At 39.5% G+C, this 21,192-nt stretch overlaps 1 protein-coding gene across 1 annotated transcript; it reads right to left on the bottom strand.

Moving 5' to 3' along the window:
• Nucleotides 1-125: 125 nt before the first annotated feature.
• LOC136862734 (rab-like protein 3) lies at nucleotides 126-20,920 on the bottom strand. The gene is made up of 5 exons (XM_067138963.2): nucleotides 20,668-20,920; nucleotides 12,534-12,743; nucleotides 12,290-12,441; nucleotides 405-518; nucleotides 126-315 (listed from the first exon to the last, which is right to left on the bottom strand). Exons 1-5 carry the CDS (start codon nucleotides 20,711-20,713, stop codon nucleotides 139-141), a joined length of 699 nt encoding a protein of 232 aa, XP_066995064.1. The 5' UTR covers nucleotides 20,714-20,920; the 3' UTR covers nucleotides 126-138.
• Nucleotides 20,921-21,192: the final 272 nt, after the last annotated feature.

Consider the following 21,192-nt stretch of genomic DNA (forward strand, 5'->3'; position numbering starts at 1 on the left):
AGTGGCTTAATAGATAAACATTCTTTTATACACCAGTTACTGAATTTACATACGCCTTCCACAGATCTACCAATAAATACTTTGATGGGTATGAGTGAAATAGGTGCACCAGCCTTTGTTGCCATGCAACTCAATGACTCAATCGTTGTGATAATATTTAGGACTCAGTGGAGAAGTGGGAAGACGTCTCTTATCAGAAAAGGGACTGATTCTATCTCTGCTGTAGTAGCGACGCTCAATGACTTTATCAAAAAATCGGCTCAATTTCACAGCAGAACTTGAACCTGCAGCTAATGAGCGCACCTGGCAACAATCCTGAAACAAAACATGTTGGTTAAACCATACTACACCAAAAATCAGAAAAATTTTAAAAGATGAAAACTAAACTAATTTCATGTCCTTACCAAACAAATTTCATCTGCTCCACATTCTTCAGCAATGGTGGATGACCGTCGCTGTGCATGTGATCTTACATGTTCTGCAAGATCTAATTTTGTGCCAATCACTAATATGGGGATCTGAAATAGAAATAAATCATCTTGAATTGTCATTATCTACCAGTACAATGACCTAATTTGTACTCAGCATTATTACTTTGTTCATACAATACAGTCACCTTTAACATTCTTATACTACCTCAACAGAGTGCAAGATTGCAAGATGATGGTTGTATCATTTAAGTCACATAAATGATGGAAAGGAATACTTCTTTGTTGATCATCTAATCTGAGTATCATGAAATTTGGACTCATTTTTAATCCTGCTTGTAATGTTGTGGCATACAGTTTTATTTTCCACCATTCTAATTCACTGTTGTAACAAAGCATTTGCAGTGTGCAAGTTTTTAAATTCATCCTACATAATAGCGTGCCCAAAATATCTTGTGAATCATTACTTCATTATGCAATTCAGGTGCATTTTAATCAGCAGCTCATCAAATTTCAAATGATTGGTTCTCTTAGCAGTCCATGGAATTCTCAGCATCTACCTCTAACAGAAGATTTCAAAAGCATTAACCTAGCAACCGCTGCACAGGATCATGATGACCCTCCGTGATATATTTTCCATTCCTCTTTCCCCACCAAACACATCTGGGGGTCTTCCCTTCCTGCAGCTTTCTAACTTCCTCCCCACCCACTACCATGCGGTTATTACTCAGTTGCTGCTTAGCAATGGCAGTTATAGTAAGTAAGTAATCTTTATTATTTTCCTCCAGATCTGCCGTATATTACCCAATTGATCTGTTAAATGAGAAAAATAACAATGTCCAACCTAGACAAGCTCTTTCGACTTAATCAGTTAGCCCTTACAGAACAAATATACATGTGATCAAAATAACATAAATAAATAAAATAAAGTAACATAAAATAAACGACAGACACTGTCATATAGCCCATGGTCAACTCCTTATCAGAGATCTGATGGCCATGGCAATACGGCAACTGGATGAACAGAAAGCAATATGACATAAAAAATTTAAAATAAATTACAGCAACTGAATAAAGAATAACAAAAAATTGTTTAAAATAAAAACATCGGCAGAAGAGCACACAAAGTTTAACGACCTTCATATCTCTCCTGGCTGGACTCGCAACCTTGCACTTTCCACACCATACAATGTCCTCTCTCTTGACCTACTCAGGTTGCTGCCTTAACATTACAACACCTGCCACATTAGTGTGCCACATTCTTCTCATGTTGCATCTTCTACATGGACTACTTCCTAGTTACCAGTCATCATTACCTCTTCATCTCCAAAACAAACTCTTCTCGTTCCAACATATAAACACTTGTAGTTACCATCACTCAAAATTATCTTTATACTTTTCTTTCCCCTACAATTAACAAACACACTTACTCATCGCTCCCACCTCTCTTAACCCATTAAAATTACTGTCACTCTTACATTCGCTTATAATTTAAATCACCATAACTCTCACTCAAAAATACCTTCATACTTTCCTTCACTTATAATTCAAATAACTCTAATTACTTTAAGACCAATCTCTAACCACCTTTCAGCCAACCTTCATTATATTACCAGATTCAATAAAATCACTCTTAAATACCTCCAATCAACCTCTTAATCATACTGCAATAACAATCAAACTCGACATTAAATTCACTAATCATTTCAAATTCTCATCCATCTCATGCCACCAACTCATCATTCAAAGTATACTTATCCATCCAAATCAAACCCTTATCCTACAAATAATCACTCTTCCAAAATACCTTAATTACACTTGATTCACTAATCATTTCAAATACAATTAACATAAAATTACCATCACACTTTCCAATCTCCTACCGCCAACTCAATCTGTTATTCATACCTCAATTAGCCAACCATACTTCATTGCCTTCACTTAAATACAATTAACATAAAATTACCATCACACTTTCCAATCTCCTACCGCCAACTCAATCTCTTATTCATACCTCACTTAGCCAACCATACTTCACTGCTTTCCTTTTCCTTTTAATCACTCATAACAACCTTCAATCAAAATTACTGTCATACTTTTCAATCTCAAACTGCCCACTCAACCTTTTATTAATCTGTCTAATCTACACTATCCACTATTCCTTTCAAATACAATTAACAATCACACCCTACCCTAATTCACATATAATCACAATCAAACTCCACATTAAATTCCATTATATCACCAGACTCAATAATTAATCACTCTTAATACGCGAGAGATCGCACCTGTTTTAGAACGCAAGAGGTCGCGCGGAGGCAAATTGCTCACGCTCAGTATTTTAATGAGCTGCTATTTTCCTTTTGCAGTGAATGCTCTGATAAAAATATAAATATGTACCCTGTTTAACTGCCTTTCAACTAGTACTAACATAATAGCTGCCTCTGTGGATCAGCGGTAGTGTCGGCCTCCGGATCCCAAGATAGCGGGTTCAAACCCGGCAGAGGTAGTCGGATTTTTGAAGGGCGGAAAAAAGTCCATTCGACACACCATGTCGTACGATGTCGGCACGTAAAAGATCTCTGGTGACACATTTGGTGTTTACCTGACAAAATTCATTAAAAATCTCAGCCATAGACGCCCAAGAGAGTTTCGGTTTACTCGGTCTCCCATCTAGTGGTGGCCTAGAGTAAAACGGAACGTCGAAATTGACGAGCAGACAGCCAGATGGTGTCAAATTGAAATGTCTGCACACGGTAGCTGAGGCCATACGATTATTATTATTATTATTATTATTATTATTATTATTATTAACTAGTACTAACATAATTACCCAGTAACAATATTTTCTCAATGTAAAAAAATTAATTTTTTGCAAATCTGGTAAAATTACGCGAGTTTTTAAAGAACGCGAGAGGTCACACGTAAGCAAATTGCTTCAACGTTTGCATTTGTACATTTCAATGAATGATTTGATCACAATTCAAGATAAAACTACAGCACCACACTTCACTGAAAGCCACCATAAACCTCATGAACTTAAACTTCCTTGGAAATGTAGTCATGTAAGAATGCACTACACGAGGGGTCGCACGAAGGCAATTTGCTGCGGCAGACGCAAGAGTGAAAGAAAACTTAAACTACTCCGGAACGCAGCAGGCAATACACTGACGATAGTCAACAACAAGAGGGAGAGGGATGAAACGAGCGCTTTCTAAAATCATCTCGCACACAAAACAACCAATAACAACGCCCATCTTTTCTTTAATCAGCAACTATCAATAACGGCAATAGCAAATTTCAGAAATCAGGTGTTTACAAATTAAAGTGCCAGCAGTTTTCCACCAGTTATATTGGACAGACAGGCCGCAATTTTAACATAAGGTATAATGAACATGTTAATGCGTCAAAGTACGGCAGATTCTCTGCATTCGGTTCACACATGGATGATACGAATCATACATTCACAGGCATACAACAAGATCTTCAAATTCTCCATTTATGTAAGAAAGGAAATCTATTGAATATTTTGGAAAACATTTTCATAAATATTGATAAAAAATGCAACCCAATTTATAATCTTAATGAGATATCGAAGGATATCAATATACTTTTTGAGGAGTTAATCAATAAATTCTTTTCACGAAGGCGCGTGAGTAATACTCTACCTCACGCCTCTCCCCTTACATCAAACTCCCCTCAACCTCCCTTCACAGTCAGTCTTCAACCAAGGCCAACTAGATATACAGGCCATAAGGCTCCCCCTCCACTTCGGGCGCTACGTCACACGAGCCGCCAGCCGCTTCACTTCTCGCCAGTGACTTGTAGGCTGATCTGAACCTCGTAGCAGTGAGGCTATCGATGGTGTTGAATGATTTAAACGCGTGTGAACATAGTGAATTAAGGCCACGTCATATTGTACACCTGGTTGTAGAATCAACTACAGTTCAAAACAGCCTAATATTTCAGTGTTTAAATTTCCTACTGGCTTGTTTCGGTAACAAAAGTGGATCATAGCCATCCATCGAACAGAATTCATCCCTTCAGCAAGCTCAGTTGTGTGCATAAAACATTTTGACGAAGTTTCGTAATTAGGGACGATTCTGTTAAAAGACCTGATGAGTCTCTTAACTGTAAAACCTAACCATTTAAAACTCTCAAACAAAGCTATTCCCAAGTTTGAAAATGTGCCTGCCTATCTGTCTAAAAATCTTCCAACACCGAGCAAAAATCCTATTCAAAGACAAGAAGAAATTGAAAAACGGGAAGAGGAAGGAAAGACAGAAAGCTGAGAGGAAGAATATGACAGGATCAAGGACTTCAATGACGTTCAGGGTAATTTCAGTATTAAACGCAAATTAGATTTGGACAAAGTTTCCGTCAACTTTGATGATGATGATGATGATGATGCCTGTTGTTTTAAGGGGCCTAACATCGAAGGTGATCGGCCCCTCCGTCAACTTTAACAGTCAAAGTCTGTATTTTCAAAATGTATATGACTGAGGAAAATATTCCGAAAATTGGTACTTCCTTAACATTAAACGAGGCTCTTGATTTTAAATCCATTAAACATGATATTTTCATGAGTGACAACCCTGATATACGTGCATTAGGTGACGGGGGCAAGATATTAAAATGGTCAAATTAGAAAAGTATTTGTAACTTCCTGTTTAGACTTGCTTGTGACTCAAAAGTGACTGTCCACGACAAAATAGAATCTGTACACAAAATAATTGATGAAATTGAAAGTGAAGCTGATGAGTGTATCATTACTGATAAATTATAATTTCGTAAGGAACAGTTAAATATAGCCTTTGCAAAGAAAGTATTTTACTCCTGTATTCTAATAACATGGTTCACTTCAATATTTTTCGCATTTCCTGGGGCGTAAAAGAAGATAAGACAGTCAACGTTTCTTACAATGCCTCACCCGGTTATTCACAGTCTTTTGCTGCAAAACTAGGCACGGAAAATTCGGGTATTGATGGTTCACATTGGAATTACTTGAAAAAGAAACTAAAATTGTTAAAGGAGCATGAAATATTTTGTAACTTGTTGGATGGAGTCTACATAAAACGTGAGCTGAACTATAAAGGACGAAAGGTTTTATTTTTGCTTTTGCTAGTGGCTTTACGTCGCACCGACACAGATAGGTCTTATGGCGACAATGGAATAGGAGAGGCCTAACAGCTGGAAGGAAGCGGCCGTGGCCTTAATTAAGGTACAGCCCCAGCATTTGCCTGGTGTGAAAATGGGAAACTATGGAAAACCATCTTCAGGGCTGCCAACAGTGGGATTTGAACCCACTATCTCCCGATGCACGTTCACAGCCGCACGCCCCTAACTGCATGGCCAGATCGCCCGCTATGAGGAAAGGTAGAGGGAGTTGCTTTTAGTAGTAAAAGCGGAGAAAATAACACTACATTAGCTACAACTGCACAAACTTTTATGTTGTCATCCAGTTAAAAAAAAAATAAAGACGTTGTTGATTTGTTTCCATGTAAGAACCTAACATGACATTTCTTAGAAGAACTAAGTTTGTAAGTCTGTAAAGTGTTAACAGATAGGCCTATAGTTTATAAGGTAGCATGCATAATTTCTAATAATAACAGTGTTAGTAGGAAAATGTTTGAAAAGCTGTGCAAAAGCAATTTACAAACCACTTTTCAAAATCCATTTGACGAAACACACACACAAAAAGTTGTTTGATACTGGTCATTTATTTAAAATCTTAATAAATAACTGGCTTAATCAAGCTGACAACTTATCCTGACTTTGACAACTCTGAGTCAGACAAAAAAATGTCTATCTGAGTCTATCTAGTGCGGCCTTGGCTTGCTCCTGCCCTGGACCAAAAGGTATTGTACCAGACACTTTTAGAGCTACAAAATGTAAACCTGTATACTAATGTTTTTACATGAGGATTCTCAGAGAAAAATTCTGATTTTGCTTGTCAACAATGTTCTGGAAAACAAAAACATGTTTAAACATGCAGTGATTAAATAAATAGTTTTAAACATTTCGTTGACAAATGTATATAAATCTTTTGTAATATATTATTGAATAACAATAGAAAAGTTACCGTAGTCAAACTCATGGCTGAGAAGAAGAAATCCTCAGGAAAATAAAAATGTATAAACTGAAACCTTAGGAATTGTTAGGTAAGTTTTAAATTGCAGCTTAATTTCTAAGAAAGGTTTCAGACTATTTTTGTGAATTGCCATCATGCATTTTCCTAGTAAGATTAAAACTTTCTGTATACGTATTATGCGTTCTGATCTTTTACAAGATACCGTGTTGAGTTACAAGTGACAGATGTCAGCATAATTTTACGTAAAGAAATGTACATATACTGCCCTGCCAGTTTTCTCCCCGCATAAAACTCGTGTAGTATACAAGCCTACGCAAAGCCACAACTAAAGGAGTGTTCAATTTTATCGTTAAGGTTGACTAAATGAACAGTATCATGGTGAAAGTGAGAGCGGGCCCTACACTGCCATGCTGAACGCCAGCCACTCGCGTGACGTCACGGTCCGAGCCTTGTGGACTGTCTATCTAGTGCGGCCTTGCCTCAATGACCTTCGAGGACGTCACTCAGTTAGCTTTAGCACTTGAGGTGGAGTGGTCGACGTAAGACGGGCAAGGAGGTGAGTGACTGGATGGGCACTTAGTTCATATTTTAATTGAACTGGTTCCTCAATTCTTTCATATTTTTCTTTTTCTTTATAGGCCCCTACTGTCAACACATAATCAAGTTCAACTTGCATCATCAGTATAACTCCACCTCTTAATCAAGAAAGCTATTTTAATGTCGCATTATCACCACACTGTTTTATGTACAATATGCATATAATTTTATTCGCACAGCCACTCACGTTGTTTTATATTTGAAAATTTGTTGTTTTGAACAATAATTTAACCTGTGATTTTAACTGGACTTCATGCTTCATATCATGTTCACGTCGCACCATTTAAACATTGAAGATTGACAAGACGCCATCACGCCGCGTCACAGGATACAAAGACTTTATATTTCCTCATTTCAACGTGTCCTCGACTTATTTTTAATGTTTTGTATTTGTGACTGAAGATGTCCCATATGAGGACGAAACATGTTTCACGAGTATAACTTAATGTAGTCTTTATAATAAAGACAATTGAAGTATTGTAAAGGTGGAATTAAAAATTCAAATTTTCACAAATTGATACTTTGACAATACGGGCTCTAATATGAAATTCATAACGTGCAATGCTCTATTGGTGAAAAATATCTAATTCCCTCCATGGGAATTTAGAATTTTCCATTTCAGTGGTATGTCAAGTAACTGAAAAATGCTAAGAGAGGAACATGCAGTTATGTTCATGTTTCATAGATCTAGAAAAGGCATATGACAAGGGAGCCAAGGGAAAAGGTGTTAGCCATACTGCAGGATTATGGGATTAGAGGTAGATTACTACAGGTGATTGAAGGCATTTATGATAACATCAGGCTGTAGTGAGAATTGATGGAAGAATGAGTTCTTGGTTCAAAGTAGCTACAGGGGTTATACAAGGGTGTAATCTTTCACCTTTGTTGTTCATAGTATACACAAATCATTTGCTGAATGTTATAAAATGGCACGGAGGGATTCAGTTTGGTGGAAACGTGGTAAGAAGTTTGGCCTATGCTGATGACTTGGTGTAAATGGAAGACTGTACTGTCTAACATTTTGGTGCCTGAAAAAAAGTTACAGCAAGTAACTTATATGAAAATGAGTATTTTCAAGACTAAAATGTCAGTAAGAAAGGAATCCACGAGGATTGAATACCAGGTAGGGAATACAAAACTAGATCAGGTGGACCATTTCAAATACTCAGGAGATGTATTCTCTCCGGATGGTAGTACTAACAAGGGAACTGTCCATACTGTCATATCGAAATCAACAATGAAATTTGGTAGAGAGGATGAGTGCTCCATAAGAAAGCAATGTACAAAACTTCAGCTGTCATTTTGATCTGTAAGGTCCTGAAATCGATATGGAAATGTCTAATAGAATTGCACACATTAGAATATAGCTCGACATGGACAGCCCTGGTGACCAGCTGAAGCGACCAGGTTACCTTGAGCTTTCTGTGCTAGCCAGCTGACACATGTTCCCTTGAAAGAACAGTCATGAATCTGGCTGATGTTCTAGATTATGCTTTACGTTATTTCTGTGAAAAAGGTTCCTCCTCTTCCTGTGAAATAATTTCGGAAGAAAGGGAGATGGGTCGACGTGATCGAACTAATTGAAAATCATCCCATGGGTGCCAACATCGTCTGGGAGTCGTGTCTGGAGAGAAATAGTGACAGTGAAAGTGATAGTAGAAGCAGCGACACCTCATCTGCATTATCTGAAAGAGAAGGCAGCACACCATTGTCAGGAACACGATGTGTTACGCATCCGATTTTGAGCCCCGAGTCTGATTCCTGTCAATCCAGTGAAGACACACTCCAGTCACCTAGTAAATCTATTAGTTCAAGCTATGCTTTCAGTCCACAGAAGAAAGTGAAAAAAACTGTAGACCTTGCGTACAAGAGAAAAGCTGTAAATTTATGGTTAAATAAAGGGGGTAAGAAGCGGCTTTCATTAACCACTGTTCGCAAAAGCTGTTGTAAGGTAACGTTACTACGAGAACTGCACAGGTGGAAGAATCAATTACAATCTACATCAGTAAGCCCCATTGAACACAGGAAATTGATGCATACAAAATTATTTTCTCGTTTTACAGAAGCAAGAAGACTGAAGCGGAATGTATGCGATGAAGGCCTGCGACTGGGGACCTTGGAAATTCCAAGAGAGATTTCAATGGGGCGAACTAATTTCAGTGCATATGGTAGTTGGTCAAGTCGTTTTAAGAAAAGTACAGAATAACAAGTAGAAAAATTACGAAATTTGTGTCCCGTACATATCTGCAAGAAGAAGATGAAAAAGATAAAGTCGCAAAGAAATTTGAGGAAGCAGCTACAGACCAATTTTTAGACTACACCCCTTCTTCAATATACAATGCTGATCAGAGAGGTTTCATGCGCAAAATGAATGTGAAAAGGACTCTATCGTTTGTTGGTGAGAAACATACAGAAACAGTTGCTCAATCAGTTAGTGCACTCACCCATTCATACTCAATTATGCCTGTAACTAGTATGGCCGGTACTCTTTTCCCAAAATTATTCATTGTACTACAGGAGGCAACTGGAACTTTCGGTCTGAGAGTTACCAAAGAAATGTTTCATGTCAGAAATATAATTGTAACAGCCACAAAATTAGGGAAAATGGGGCCAAAAAGAAATTAAAGTATTGGTTTAAAGAATCCTTCTTCCCATTTGGTGAAGAGAAGTGTTTGCTACTGCTAGATTTCTGGACTACTTATAGTGATAAGAGCTGTCTTGAAGACATTCCTCCAGGCAACAGTATAGGAATTCTCCAGATTCCTCCCAGCACTACAGGGAAAATACAGTCCTTGGACAAGTTTTTCTTTCGGCAGTGGAAGGCTTTGTATCGCCGCTTAACAGACATTGTGCCGACTTGTGAAGACTTTCAGTTTGAATTTTATCAGAGAAACAGCATACTGAAAATGCAGTCCTTCAATTCATTTTCAATTTTCTTCCCAACAGTTCAAGGACCTGATTATACAGCGGAGAGACCTTCCTGGTTCGAAGTGCCTGCAAAATATTGCCTTCAAATAAGTAAAGAAAACTGTGAAGAACAAAGTGGCCTCAATGTGCATATTTGTTTGCATGGCGCCAAAAATATTTTTGTTTTTATCATGCGATTAACGCACCTCATTTATGTTTCACATTCGTTCCGTAACAATAAAGTGACCTTGGCGCGTGGCTGCCTGCCATTTCATTCTCTCTCTCTCTCTCCAGCACAACTGCAACTCCACTCCGATGTCCGCCGTGCGAACCAGCAAGAAGCAAGGGCTGTCCAGTAAGCTGCGTAGTCATGCGGATTTTGTATCAAGATTTCAAAACCTTCCAGTTCGAAATGGCACCTACGTTTTTGAACATCGCTATTTTATGGATCTCCTCATGTCTCTGCAAAATGACAGTATGGACAGTTCCCTTATAAAAGAAACTGAACCAAAGTGCACTAAAGTTAATGCAGTGAGCTTGGAGCAGTAATCAACGGTATTCTGTAAGATTTATTTATTTATTTATTTATTTATTTATTTATTTATTTAGTGTATGGCTTTTAGTGCCAGGAATGTCCAAGGACAGGTTTGGCTAGCCTGGTGCAGATCTTTCTACATGATGCCCATGGGTGACTTCTGCATGCCTGGGTGTAAGATGACGATGATGATGATGATGATTATGATGATTGAAATTAGGTAGGGAGAGGGTGAAACCCAGTGTCGGCGCACAGCCTACTCTTGATGAATAACACCAAGGGGTCCACTCAAGGATTAACTTCACCATTCGACAGAAGAATCACCATCACCAGCATCATATACCCTCACTCCATATGACCACTGTGCAGAGGTTTGTAATTGAATCCAGGCATTTGGCACACAATCTTGTGATTAGAAATTGTATGCCACTGCCTCTCCTACTCTGCCAGCCGACATTCATATGGTGAAATATTTTCTCATCAATGGGACTTGAACCAGCTAATCACAGTGTCAGCTCATACACGAAACGATCATGACCACCAGGCGGGCATTATGTAAAAAAGGAGTTCTCGGACAAAACAAATCACTGTAGAGTCCAAGAAGAAATCATGGGAAGATTTTGGAAAAAACCTGATGGAATTGGAAAAATGCTACAAGAGGAACAGATATTTATTTTTATGTTCCACAGATCTAGAGAAGGCTGTACAGGAGTGGTTGGGATATCTTATTCAAAAGTTAAAATTAACAGACATGAAAGTAGTGAGAATGATTGCTGGCACCATAACTGACGAAGAAAGGGCAGCCAGGTCAGAAAGAATGAAGTAGTTCAGGGAGCAGAAGAAGAAACACAAGCCAAATATGTAGTTAATACTCTTAAGACTTAAATGAATATGGATTGAATAAAGTGCTCCAATGTGGGCATAAAATAATTATTAAAAAAAAACTAGCCTGCCTGTGCCTACTTTGCAGGAAAGAAAACCAAAGGGATCTGGTTTATGGAGGTGGAAAAAGACCTACAAGAACTGGGGATCTCACATGAGGACATCTTGGAACGTGACTCTTTGAAGAAGAAACTTGGAGAAGTACCCAGTTTTCAGCCAAAACCCAAAATGAAAATCGGCAAGTGGAATGAAGAATGGAGGGATACTCACTGAAGAAGAATGCGGGAACACTGGGCAAATGTGAAAGATCGTAGGAGAAAGCAGTTGAAATAGCGTGGTCCATAGAAGACTGAAATGAGAAGAAGAAGAAGAACTAGGCTGCCTGTATGTCAATTTTGATATTCCATTTTATTTTATCAGATGTCAGAGTAAACCCTATCTCTCTTGAATGATCCACTACTGAGTTTTAATTAACTCTGTGGGGTAAATACTAAATGTCACCAGAGATCTTTTACGTACTAACATCGTGTAACATACAGTGCCAAATGGACTTTTTACCATCCTCCAAAAATTCAACTATCTTTGCCAGGTTTGAATCCACAATCTTGGAATCTGGTGGCTGATATTCTATCACTGATGATCCATTTCAGGGAGGATAAATCCTCCATTGGGGTGAATGTAAATCTGACCTCGGACCTTGTCTCAAGGGACACTTTAGGAAACAAAACATAAGGTTTGTCTACACAATAATGTTTATTGTACAATGCTAAAGGGAGGGTGTTAAGCAATGTGGGCAGAGGGGCCTAAGCAATCAAATACTGCATATGGGAAGACCGTGCTATCTCTCACCTGTGTAGAACCCACAAACTGCTCAGGATCAAAATCATCAAAGTTAGTATTACGAGATTTACAACTTCCTTCTCGGTTAAGTATTTCTGCCAACCACTTTTGCAGATTTTGTTGAGACTTTCTGTTGGTCAAATCATGCACCAAGATGATTCCTAGAACAAAGCCACAAAAATTCATAAAATAATTCTAAATGACAAGTCTAGGCTAACCATATAAATAAAAAATAAAAGTAAACTGACTTTACCATGAGTAGGATTATAAAATACAGATCTTGTATTTCTGTGGCTACTGCTTCCACCAATGTCCCACAGTTCAACAAAATAAGTCTTCTGATATGGTGTTCCTTCTTTATACTCATGTAATTTTACTTCCACAGAACATCCAATTGTCCATGAAGGATTACATATGGGCTTGTTATGACAAATTAAATGTGTCACAGATGATTTTCCAACACCTTCAGAAAAAGAATATAGCAGTCATTACATATAACTAATTAATTAGCATTCTAAATTTAGCATACTCGAGATGAAAATTGGAGAAAAAATACATTCATTGAAATGGAGAATATCCTTTAAAATGATATGCATTCATTTCACAAGTGCAGAATCTTCAGATTTTAAAATATGAGCATGAATTGACTGACCTGGGCCTGAAATCATGTGCCAGTAAGGAAACCAACAATCATACTCGGAAAGAATTTCAATATTCAGCAACAGCAGTTTTTTATTTTTTACAATCTCTTTCTATTGGGCTAGAAATACCTGTAAGTTTTTTTAAAATTGTTGTGTTAAATCAGTGTGCTGTGTTGTGTCTGTATTAGTGATTAAAATGATCCACTTTCTTTGGCTAGAGATAACCACTAAATTTAGTATAATGCGGCATATTAGCCATGACAATCTCTTGTAAATGAGAAAGCTGATTACAGTAGTTGCGTTGATATCTGCAGTACAGTCGGTAAAAATTAGAGTTTAGGATTCACACAAGGACTTGATATAATGCTTAATTCCGGTATTCAGAATAACTGAAAAGTTTTAGCCCGGGATTGGACTAGTTATGTTTAGCTCACAACATGTCACTATTATATTAAGGGGCAGTCTCTCCTTCATCCATTCCCTTTTCCATATTCTCTCTGGGCAGAGTAGTGTACCAAAGCCCTCCACCTTACTTGATCTTTCCCCCATTCCTCTTCTAGTACTTTATTGCTATCGACTCCTCTATTTGCAATAGAGTCCACAACAGAGCTCCTCCATCTCATTCTAGGCGTCCCCTAAGCCTCTTTCCAGTTTCTGTATCCATGAATGTTCTCTTTGGTATTCTTTCTCCTGGCATTCTCATCATGTGTCCAAACCATTATAGCTTTGCTATATCAATCTCTTCTTGAAGTTTACATACACCCACGCTTCTCCTTATTTCCCCATTTCATATTCTATCTCGTCTCGTCTTTCCCTGCATGCTCCCCAAGAACCTTATTTCAGCTGCTTGTATCTTACTTTGGTTCCACTTAGTCAACGTCCAGGCTGCTGAAGCATAGGTCAGTATAGGTTTATAATGGGGCGAGTATAAAACTTTCTTGCACTTCATTGGCACATCTTTGTTCTATACAATGTCTCTCATACACTGGTAGAAACTTGCAGACTGCTGTATTCTTAAATCAATTTCTCCATCCAAATTTCCCTCTTGTAACATCACACTGCCCAAATATTTAAAAGTTTTCACTACTTCAAGAGGTTCATTTCCTATTTTTATCACTCCCCCAGATTTTCTGTTACCTCTCGTCCAGATCAAAGTCTTACTTTTCGCAGTACTAATCTTCAATCCAAAATTTCTTATCTCGTCATTCCATAAATCAACTTGTGCCTGTACTTCCTCTTCATTATCTCCCCAAACTACAATGTCATCAGCAAAGAGCATAGATTTTACTTGCTCGCCCATCATCTTCTCCTTGATATTATGTAGAATTCTATCCATGATGATAATGAAGAGTAAGGGAGACAATACACTTCCCTGTCTTAAGCCTATCTCAACTCTGAACCATTCAGTTTGACCCACTTTGGTTCTAACACAGTTTTTGCAATTTTGCTACAATGCTATTACCATCTGCAGTTTCATTCCCAATCTGTGCCTCTGTCAATGTTTTCCATACCAAATTCCTTGGGACATTGTCATATCCCTTTTCAATATCTAGAAACGTTACTACCATGTCCTTTCCATATTCCCAATAACTTTCCATCATTTGAAGCAATGTAAATATTTTCACACGGCTTCCGGTCTCCTTTCTTGAAAATTGGTATAATGACCCCTTCTGTCCACTCTTTTGGAACAGTCTTTTCTCTCCATATCACTCTGAAGAGTCTATACAACCACTGTAGACCAACTGCTCCTGCGGCTATTATCATTTCTATGGTGACCTCGTCAATTCCAGCTGCCTTGCCTCGTTTCATTCTTTTAGTGGCCCACTCAATCTCTACCATGGACACCTCTATCTTCCATCTGCACTAAATCTGGTTCTTCGATTTCTCTTTCTACCGAGGTATTTTGCACGTTGTAAAGCTGTTCAAAGTATTTTCCCCACCTCTGCAATATATCCTGCTTCTGTGCCATCAATTTTTAATGAAGTTAGCACCTTCACCTGGGTTTTTCTTCTTTTTAACCCACTGGAATAAGATCTTTCTGCTTCCGGTTGTATCTTCTTGCAGAGATTTAATGAATTTTTGCCAGCATTTCTTTTTCTCTTCTTGAACCACCTTGGAGAACTCCTTGCAGTGCCTGTATTCTGTTTTTCATTCTGTTGTTCTGTTTCTCAACCATCTTTTCCAAGCTTGTTTCTTCCTTTTAAATATATATAATTATTTTGCTATTTGCTTTATGTCACACCGACACAGATAGGTCTTATGGCGACGATGGAGCAGGAAAGACCTAGGAATGGGAAGGAAGCGGCCGTGGCCTTAATTAAGGTACAGTCCCAGCATTTACCTGGTGTGAAAATGGGAAACCACGGAAAACCATCTTCAGGACTGCCAACAGTGGGGTTCGAACCCACCATCTCCCGGATGCAAACTCACAGCTGCGCGCCCCTAACTGCATGGCCAATCGCCCGGTACTATATATTTTACCTGTCATAAAATGATAAACAGCCCTAGAATGTAGAGCTATAAAGATATTTCAAGACTTTTAAACCTCAAGAAAAAATATGGATTTAGAAGAATAAAAGACATATTAGAGGCCAAATTTTTACTCCTAGATTAAATGACCTCAATCTGGCAATTCTTGTGCTCAATAACTAATCTCAGGAAAGAGTCCCCATCCACATACTGAATGCTCTCAATATGTAAAAGAAAAAAATCTTCACTCACTGTAAAATATGGCACACCATATAGTCCCCAGATTATCTAAAAAAAAAAAGACAAAGAAGCAAGTAGAAACTTAAGGTCACAATTAATTATTCAGAAATGAGAGGGGCTCTTTACTGGGAGAAGTCTTCTAGATAAATGTACTTAATACAATCGATCTACAATGAGTGGCCAAAAGTCACGGGAAGGGGTGTCCCATTAGAAAATGTGCCGTGTATGACCCCTGAACATTGCAGTTAGCTGCGGCATAGATAAGCACTCCGTCACAGACACCAGCAAGATGGCAACATGCCGTGAGTTAACCGACTTTGAGCATGGGATGGTCATCGGCGCACGGGTCATAGCATTGCGGAGATTACATGTATATTTGAGTTTCCGAGGTCAACAATGTCAAAGGTGGATCTTCAATATCGCGGAGAGAAAGTTACTATCCACACGGGAAGATCAAAGATGTTTAACAAACGGACATCACGTCGCCTCCGCAGAACCATACTGGGCGCTCGATGGGCTACTGGAGTCAGATCACCGCCCAGTTGAATGTTGGGAGTCAGTAACCCATTTCTACCAGGACTGTAAGGAGCCAGCTGCATCGCATAGGCTTCACCAGCCGACAACCAACTCATATCCCTTTGCTGACACCTCGAAACAGAGCTCATCGACGTGCATGGGCCCGCGAACATCGGCAATGGACCATGGAACAGTGGTGGCATGTGGTATGAACCGATGAATCCCGGTTCCAGTTGTATCAAGCTGATGGGCACGAGAGTGTGTGGCGTATGACTTATGAAGCTATGGATCCTGCATATCAACAAAGTTGTGTCCAGGCGGGAGGTGGCTCAGTTCTGGTCTGGGCGGTGTTCTTATGGTCGTAATTAGGCCTCATTGTCCGGCTGCAGGAAGCACTGACAAGTGCACGTTATGTGGACATTCTTCCAGACCATCTGCATCCCTTTCTGGCCCTAGAGTACCCTGATGGAGATGCCATGTTTCAACAGGACAATGCTCCATGCTACCGCTCTGTGGTGGCATGCAGTTGGTTGGAGGAGCACTCTAGTAAAGTTACGACCAGGGATTGGCCCTCCAGATCCCCCGATCTTAATCCAATTGAGCATTTATGCTGCCGATGCTGTGTAAGCTCCATGAAACCCACACCAACTACACAAGAACAACTGTGGGTAGCAGTACAAGATGTGTGGGTCCAAATCCCCCCAGAATGATTCCAACACAGAGTTGATGCCTCACCGTATTGCTGCTGTTTTGAGGGCTCATGGAGGAGCAACTTGTTATTAACATCACATTCAATGTTTTCCCATGACTTTTGGCCACTCAGTGTATATGTCATGGACAGAGAACAAACAACTGAATTACATCAAGACAGGAAGTTGGAAAGCGGCGATGGTGGTTGTGGTGACTGTTATTTTAATAGGAAGTACAACTAGGCAACCATCCTCTATTGACTCTAATCAGAGGGAAAAAATGGAAGGGGTCTGACAATTCAAAAAATTAAGGTATTCGCCACAGGACAAGGAGCACGATGAAGGGCATGAAAATGAAAGACTACCTAGGCCTCAATACCTAATACCATCAGGGTTGATTAAGTACAATAGTTGACCAAGGGAGGTCAGATATGATAGATGAAAGCCAGAAGCCTGGCACAAGTGGAAGCAATGCCGGGACTCAGCCAAGGGCTCCATGGTCGCCATCCCATGTTCCCTAGTTATGAGCCCCTGGGGCCCCTTTTAGTCGCCTCTTACAACAGGCAGGGGATACCATGGGTGGTACTGTACCGCTCATATCCACAGGGGGAGCTGGAAAGAAAGCTAGAAACATGTATGAGTGATAAATACAACAACAGGTCAGCATGATAAGAGGGAACAACAGAAACATGAGACAATGATGAAACCATAAAATCGAAAAAGGAGGTGGTGGTGCTGAGTATTGTTTTAAGAGGAAGTACAACTGGACAACCATCCTTAAGTAACACTTATCGAGAGGGGAAAAAATGGAAGGGATCCGACACTTCGAAAAATGAAGGTACCGGCTGAAGAAAGACAAGGGCTATGAAGAGTGCGAAAATGAAATACTCTCTAGACCTCGAATTCTGTAATACCATAGGGGTCGGAAAAGAACAAGAGTTGACTAAAGGAGGTTGGATATGATAGATGAAAATGAGGAATCCTGGCAAAAGTGGAAGCAATGCCAGGACTCAGTTACGGGCCCCGTGGTCGCTAACCCACACTGTCAAGTTAAGAGCCCCTGGGGCAATCATAAGAAGGATGAGAACTAACTTCACACACATTCTCTCCCTCTCTCCTCTTCACATACAGCCTCCCCTCGCCAACTTCAGCAACACAAAAGACAACCAAATTCAGTATTCAGAGATAACTTACTATGGCCAATGCATGAATACAATACTAACAATTTACAATCAGATTAACATATACTCCCAAAAGTATCACACTCTACAGCAGTCTAATGAATCCAGAAGAAAATCGGGTGATGATAGAAGAGTCCCTCTACGAAAACTGCAGTGTGTACGAAGACGTGGGATTTGTTGTTCTCATGCACTTTCATACAGTGAGAGCTGTCCTAACGACCGCCCCTATTAACGGCAGATTTTTTTCGAGAACCAATGTCTAAAAGATTTTTTCCAAGAAACAATTTAAAAAGAATTTTTCCAAGAACCCATTTAAAAACACCATAAAGGCAGTATATTTTGTACCTCTATTTCAGGAATATCTCTCTTTCTCGATTGCGTTTGCCCATTTTCTTCTACTCTACCGTAGTGACTGGTTTCTTGGTTTGATGGTCTGAAGTCTGGCTGCTTCTGCCCTTGTCAGCATCAGGTAGAACATCTGTATCAGCCTATCTTATTTCTTGCAGTAGCTTTCTTCTTTTTGCACTGTTACTTAGGCCTACTTTGTTCTTGAGATGGGCATCCGAAATGCGTTCTATACTAGTAGTGCAGGCTGGTGTAGAAGGAAGAACATCAGAGACAAAATGTGTGCATGACTTTTTTTTTTTTTAAGAATCTGTTTTACGTCGCACCGACACAGATAGGTCTTATGGCGACAGTGGGATAGGAAAGGACCAGGAGTGGGAAGGACGTGGCTGTGGCCTTAATTAAGGTACAGCCCCAGCATTTGCTTGGTGTGAAAATGGGAAACCACAGAAAACCCATTCAGGGCTGCTGATAGTGTGGTACGAACCCACTATCTCCCAGATGCAAGCCCAGAGCCGCGCGCCTAAACCGCACGGCCAAATTGCCCAGTGCATGACATTTCAGTGGCTAAGCTATTCACTTCAGCAGCATTAACAGGGCATAAATCTGAAGTACCGGTACTTGAATGGTGATGAATCTCGAATGTTCTTGCAACGTCCTTCCAAGTATCAGTTCCCACTTCTCCCACTATATTGTCATCAATGTTTTCCTCATCTGTTAATTCATCCATATCAGGTGGTATGTAAACAGTCATTTTCCCCCCCAAAATCATTTTCCAACAAAGCACGTTATTTGTCGTCAGTCCAGGCTTTTTTTATTTCTGGTTTGTAGAACTCCATCACACTGAATACTATAGCACTATACAGATTGGACATACAGGAGGAATGGAAAGTTCAACATCAAAACTACATAAGCTGTGCGAAACAGCTGACAGAGAGCAAAGTTTCATTACAATACAGGTCACAATACTGGCAATGCAATTATCGCTATTGGCACTAAAACATTACACTAACTCTTCCTGCGGGGCTCAGTAAAGTTGCATTATTGCTGCTGATATTGTACTTCTAAAGCAGCCTCACCTCAAAGAGTGGTGGTTGTATTATTATGGTGAATGTCGAGTAGTTCAGTTACGAGTCGTAAGCTGAGAGTTCAGTGGGTGGAGTGGTCACACAAAATTATTGTAAGAGTTATCGATCTTGTCCGGAATTGAGCGAAGTGTATCATCGCAATACATTGCAACAGCCAATGGATGTGCATTCGAACCTGGCTATATGGGAACTGCTATGTAAAATGACAGTGGTGCATCTACAAAAAAAAGTGGATGTGGGATGTGAAATCTGTCAGTCAAGATTGTGGAAGGTTCGCCCATTCCACGTAAAGACACTGCTGAACAAAATGAGAGACTTTTGTAAATAGCCAGGTTTTTCTTTTACAAGTGGCTTTACGTCGCACCGACACAGATAAGTCTTATGGTGACAATAGGACAGCAAAGAGCTAGAAGTGGGAGGGAAGCATCCGTGGCCTTAAGGTACAGCCTGGTGTGAAAATGGGAAACCAAGGAAAACCATCTTCAGGGCTGCCGACAGTGGGGTTCGAACCCACTATCTCCCGAATACTAGATACCGATAATACCAATATAAATGGTCCGTTATTGAACATTATAAATTTTCCAGCTAACTCATTCCTGATTGACAGCATTTCGCCTTGGTGTGCTAAGTTGGGCTCTTCAGTTTGTACATAGCACACCCACCAAGACACTTGGCTAGTGCATACCGTGGAGGCCACTGTGTAGGCTACTTGGACCAAACCGGCAGTACCAATGCACTTTGAGAGACTATGTCTCATTACCAAAAATTGATCCCTGGCTGGCCATCAGATGATATAGATGTTGATTCCCATAGGGAACTTGAAATATTTGTCCTTTAAAAGTAGGAAAGATCACAATATGAAAATAAAGCTGGAATTCAAGAGGACTAATTGGGGCAAATATTCGTTTATAAAAAGAGTCAGAGATTAGAATAACTTACCAATGGACATGTTCAATAAATTTCTAATTCCTTTGCAATCATTTCAGAAAAGGCTAGGAAAACAACATGTACGGAGTCTGCCACCAGGGCAAATGTCCTAAAAGCAGATCAATAGTGACTGATAGGCAGTCACATGTATAAAAAATGTTAACATATACTGTACAGTAACAGTATTACTAGTTTATGAATTACTTACACAACACTACATATAAATGGCAAACATTTTATCATATGCAGAAACAGATGGAACATGCAAAGCGTCAAGTACATAAAACACACCAGAATCTCCAACGACAATAACTCGTACTTTATCTATAGCTGCCATCTGACGGGATGCATCCAGTCCCACTATTCCTTCAGAAAAAAACAAGTTTCGTACAAATAGCGTCTGTGATACTAACTTCGTCGTTCGATCAAACACGTCACAAAGCAGGTAAATTGTTATATCAATTAACGGGCAACCATAACCTAATATTACATTCTATACAAAAATCACTGCCTGCTCGATCTGCATCCGATGGCTGCTTATACTGCCTGTTCATTCCATGCACTCTTACGGCGACTTGGAGAAATATAGGAAGTCGCGCCTTCCTGTGTTAAACATAGAGCAGGCAGTATAAAAGGATAGAGACGGCGGTACTTTGAACAGCTGTTTTCTAGCCGTGTAATTATAAAACTCGCCGTGATAAAGACGTGTAATCACATTTTATAAAAATGTGTTCGGAACACTTGATTGTACAAAATGTATTGTTTATACAGGATCCGCCAGAAAAATGTATACACTCTTTACGGAACAAAAACTAT

Source organism: Anabrus simplex, chromosome 1, assembly GCF_040414725.1.
Source record: "Anabrus simplex isolate iqAnaSimp1 chromosome 1, ASM4041472v1, whole genome shotgun sequence".
In the NCBI taxonomy this organism is placed as follows: domain Eukaryota; kingdom Metazoa; phylum Arthropoda; class Insecta; order Orthoptera; family Tettigoniidae; genus Anabrus; species Anabrus simplex.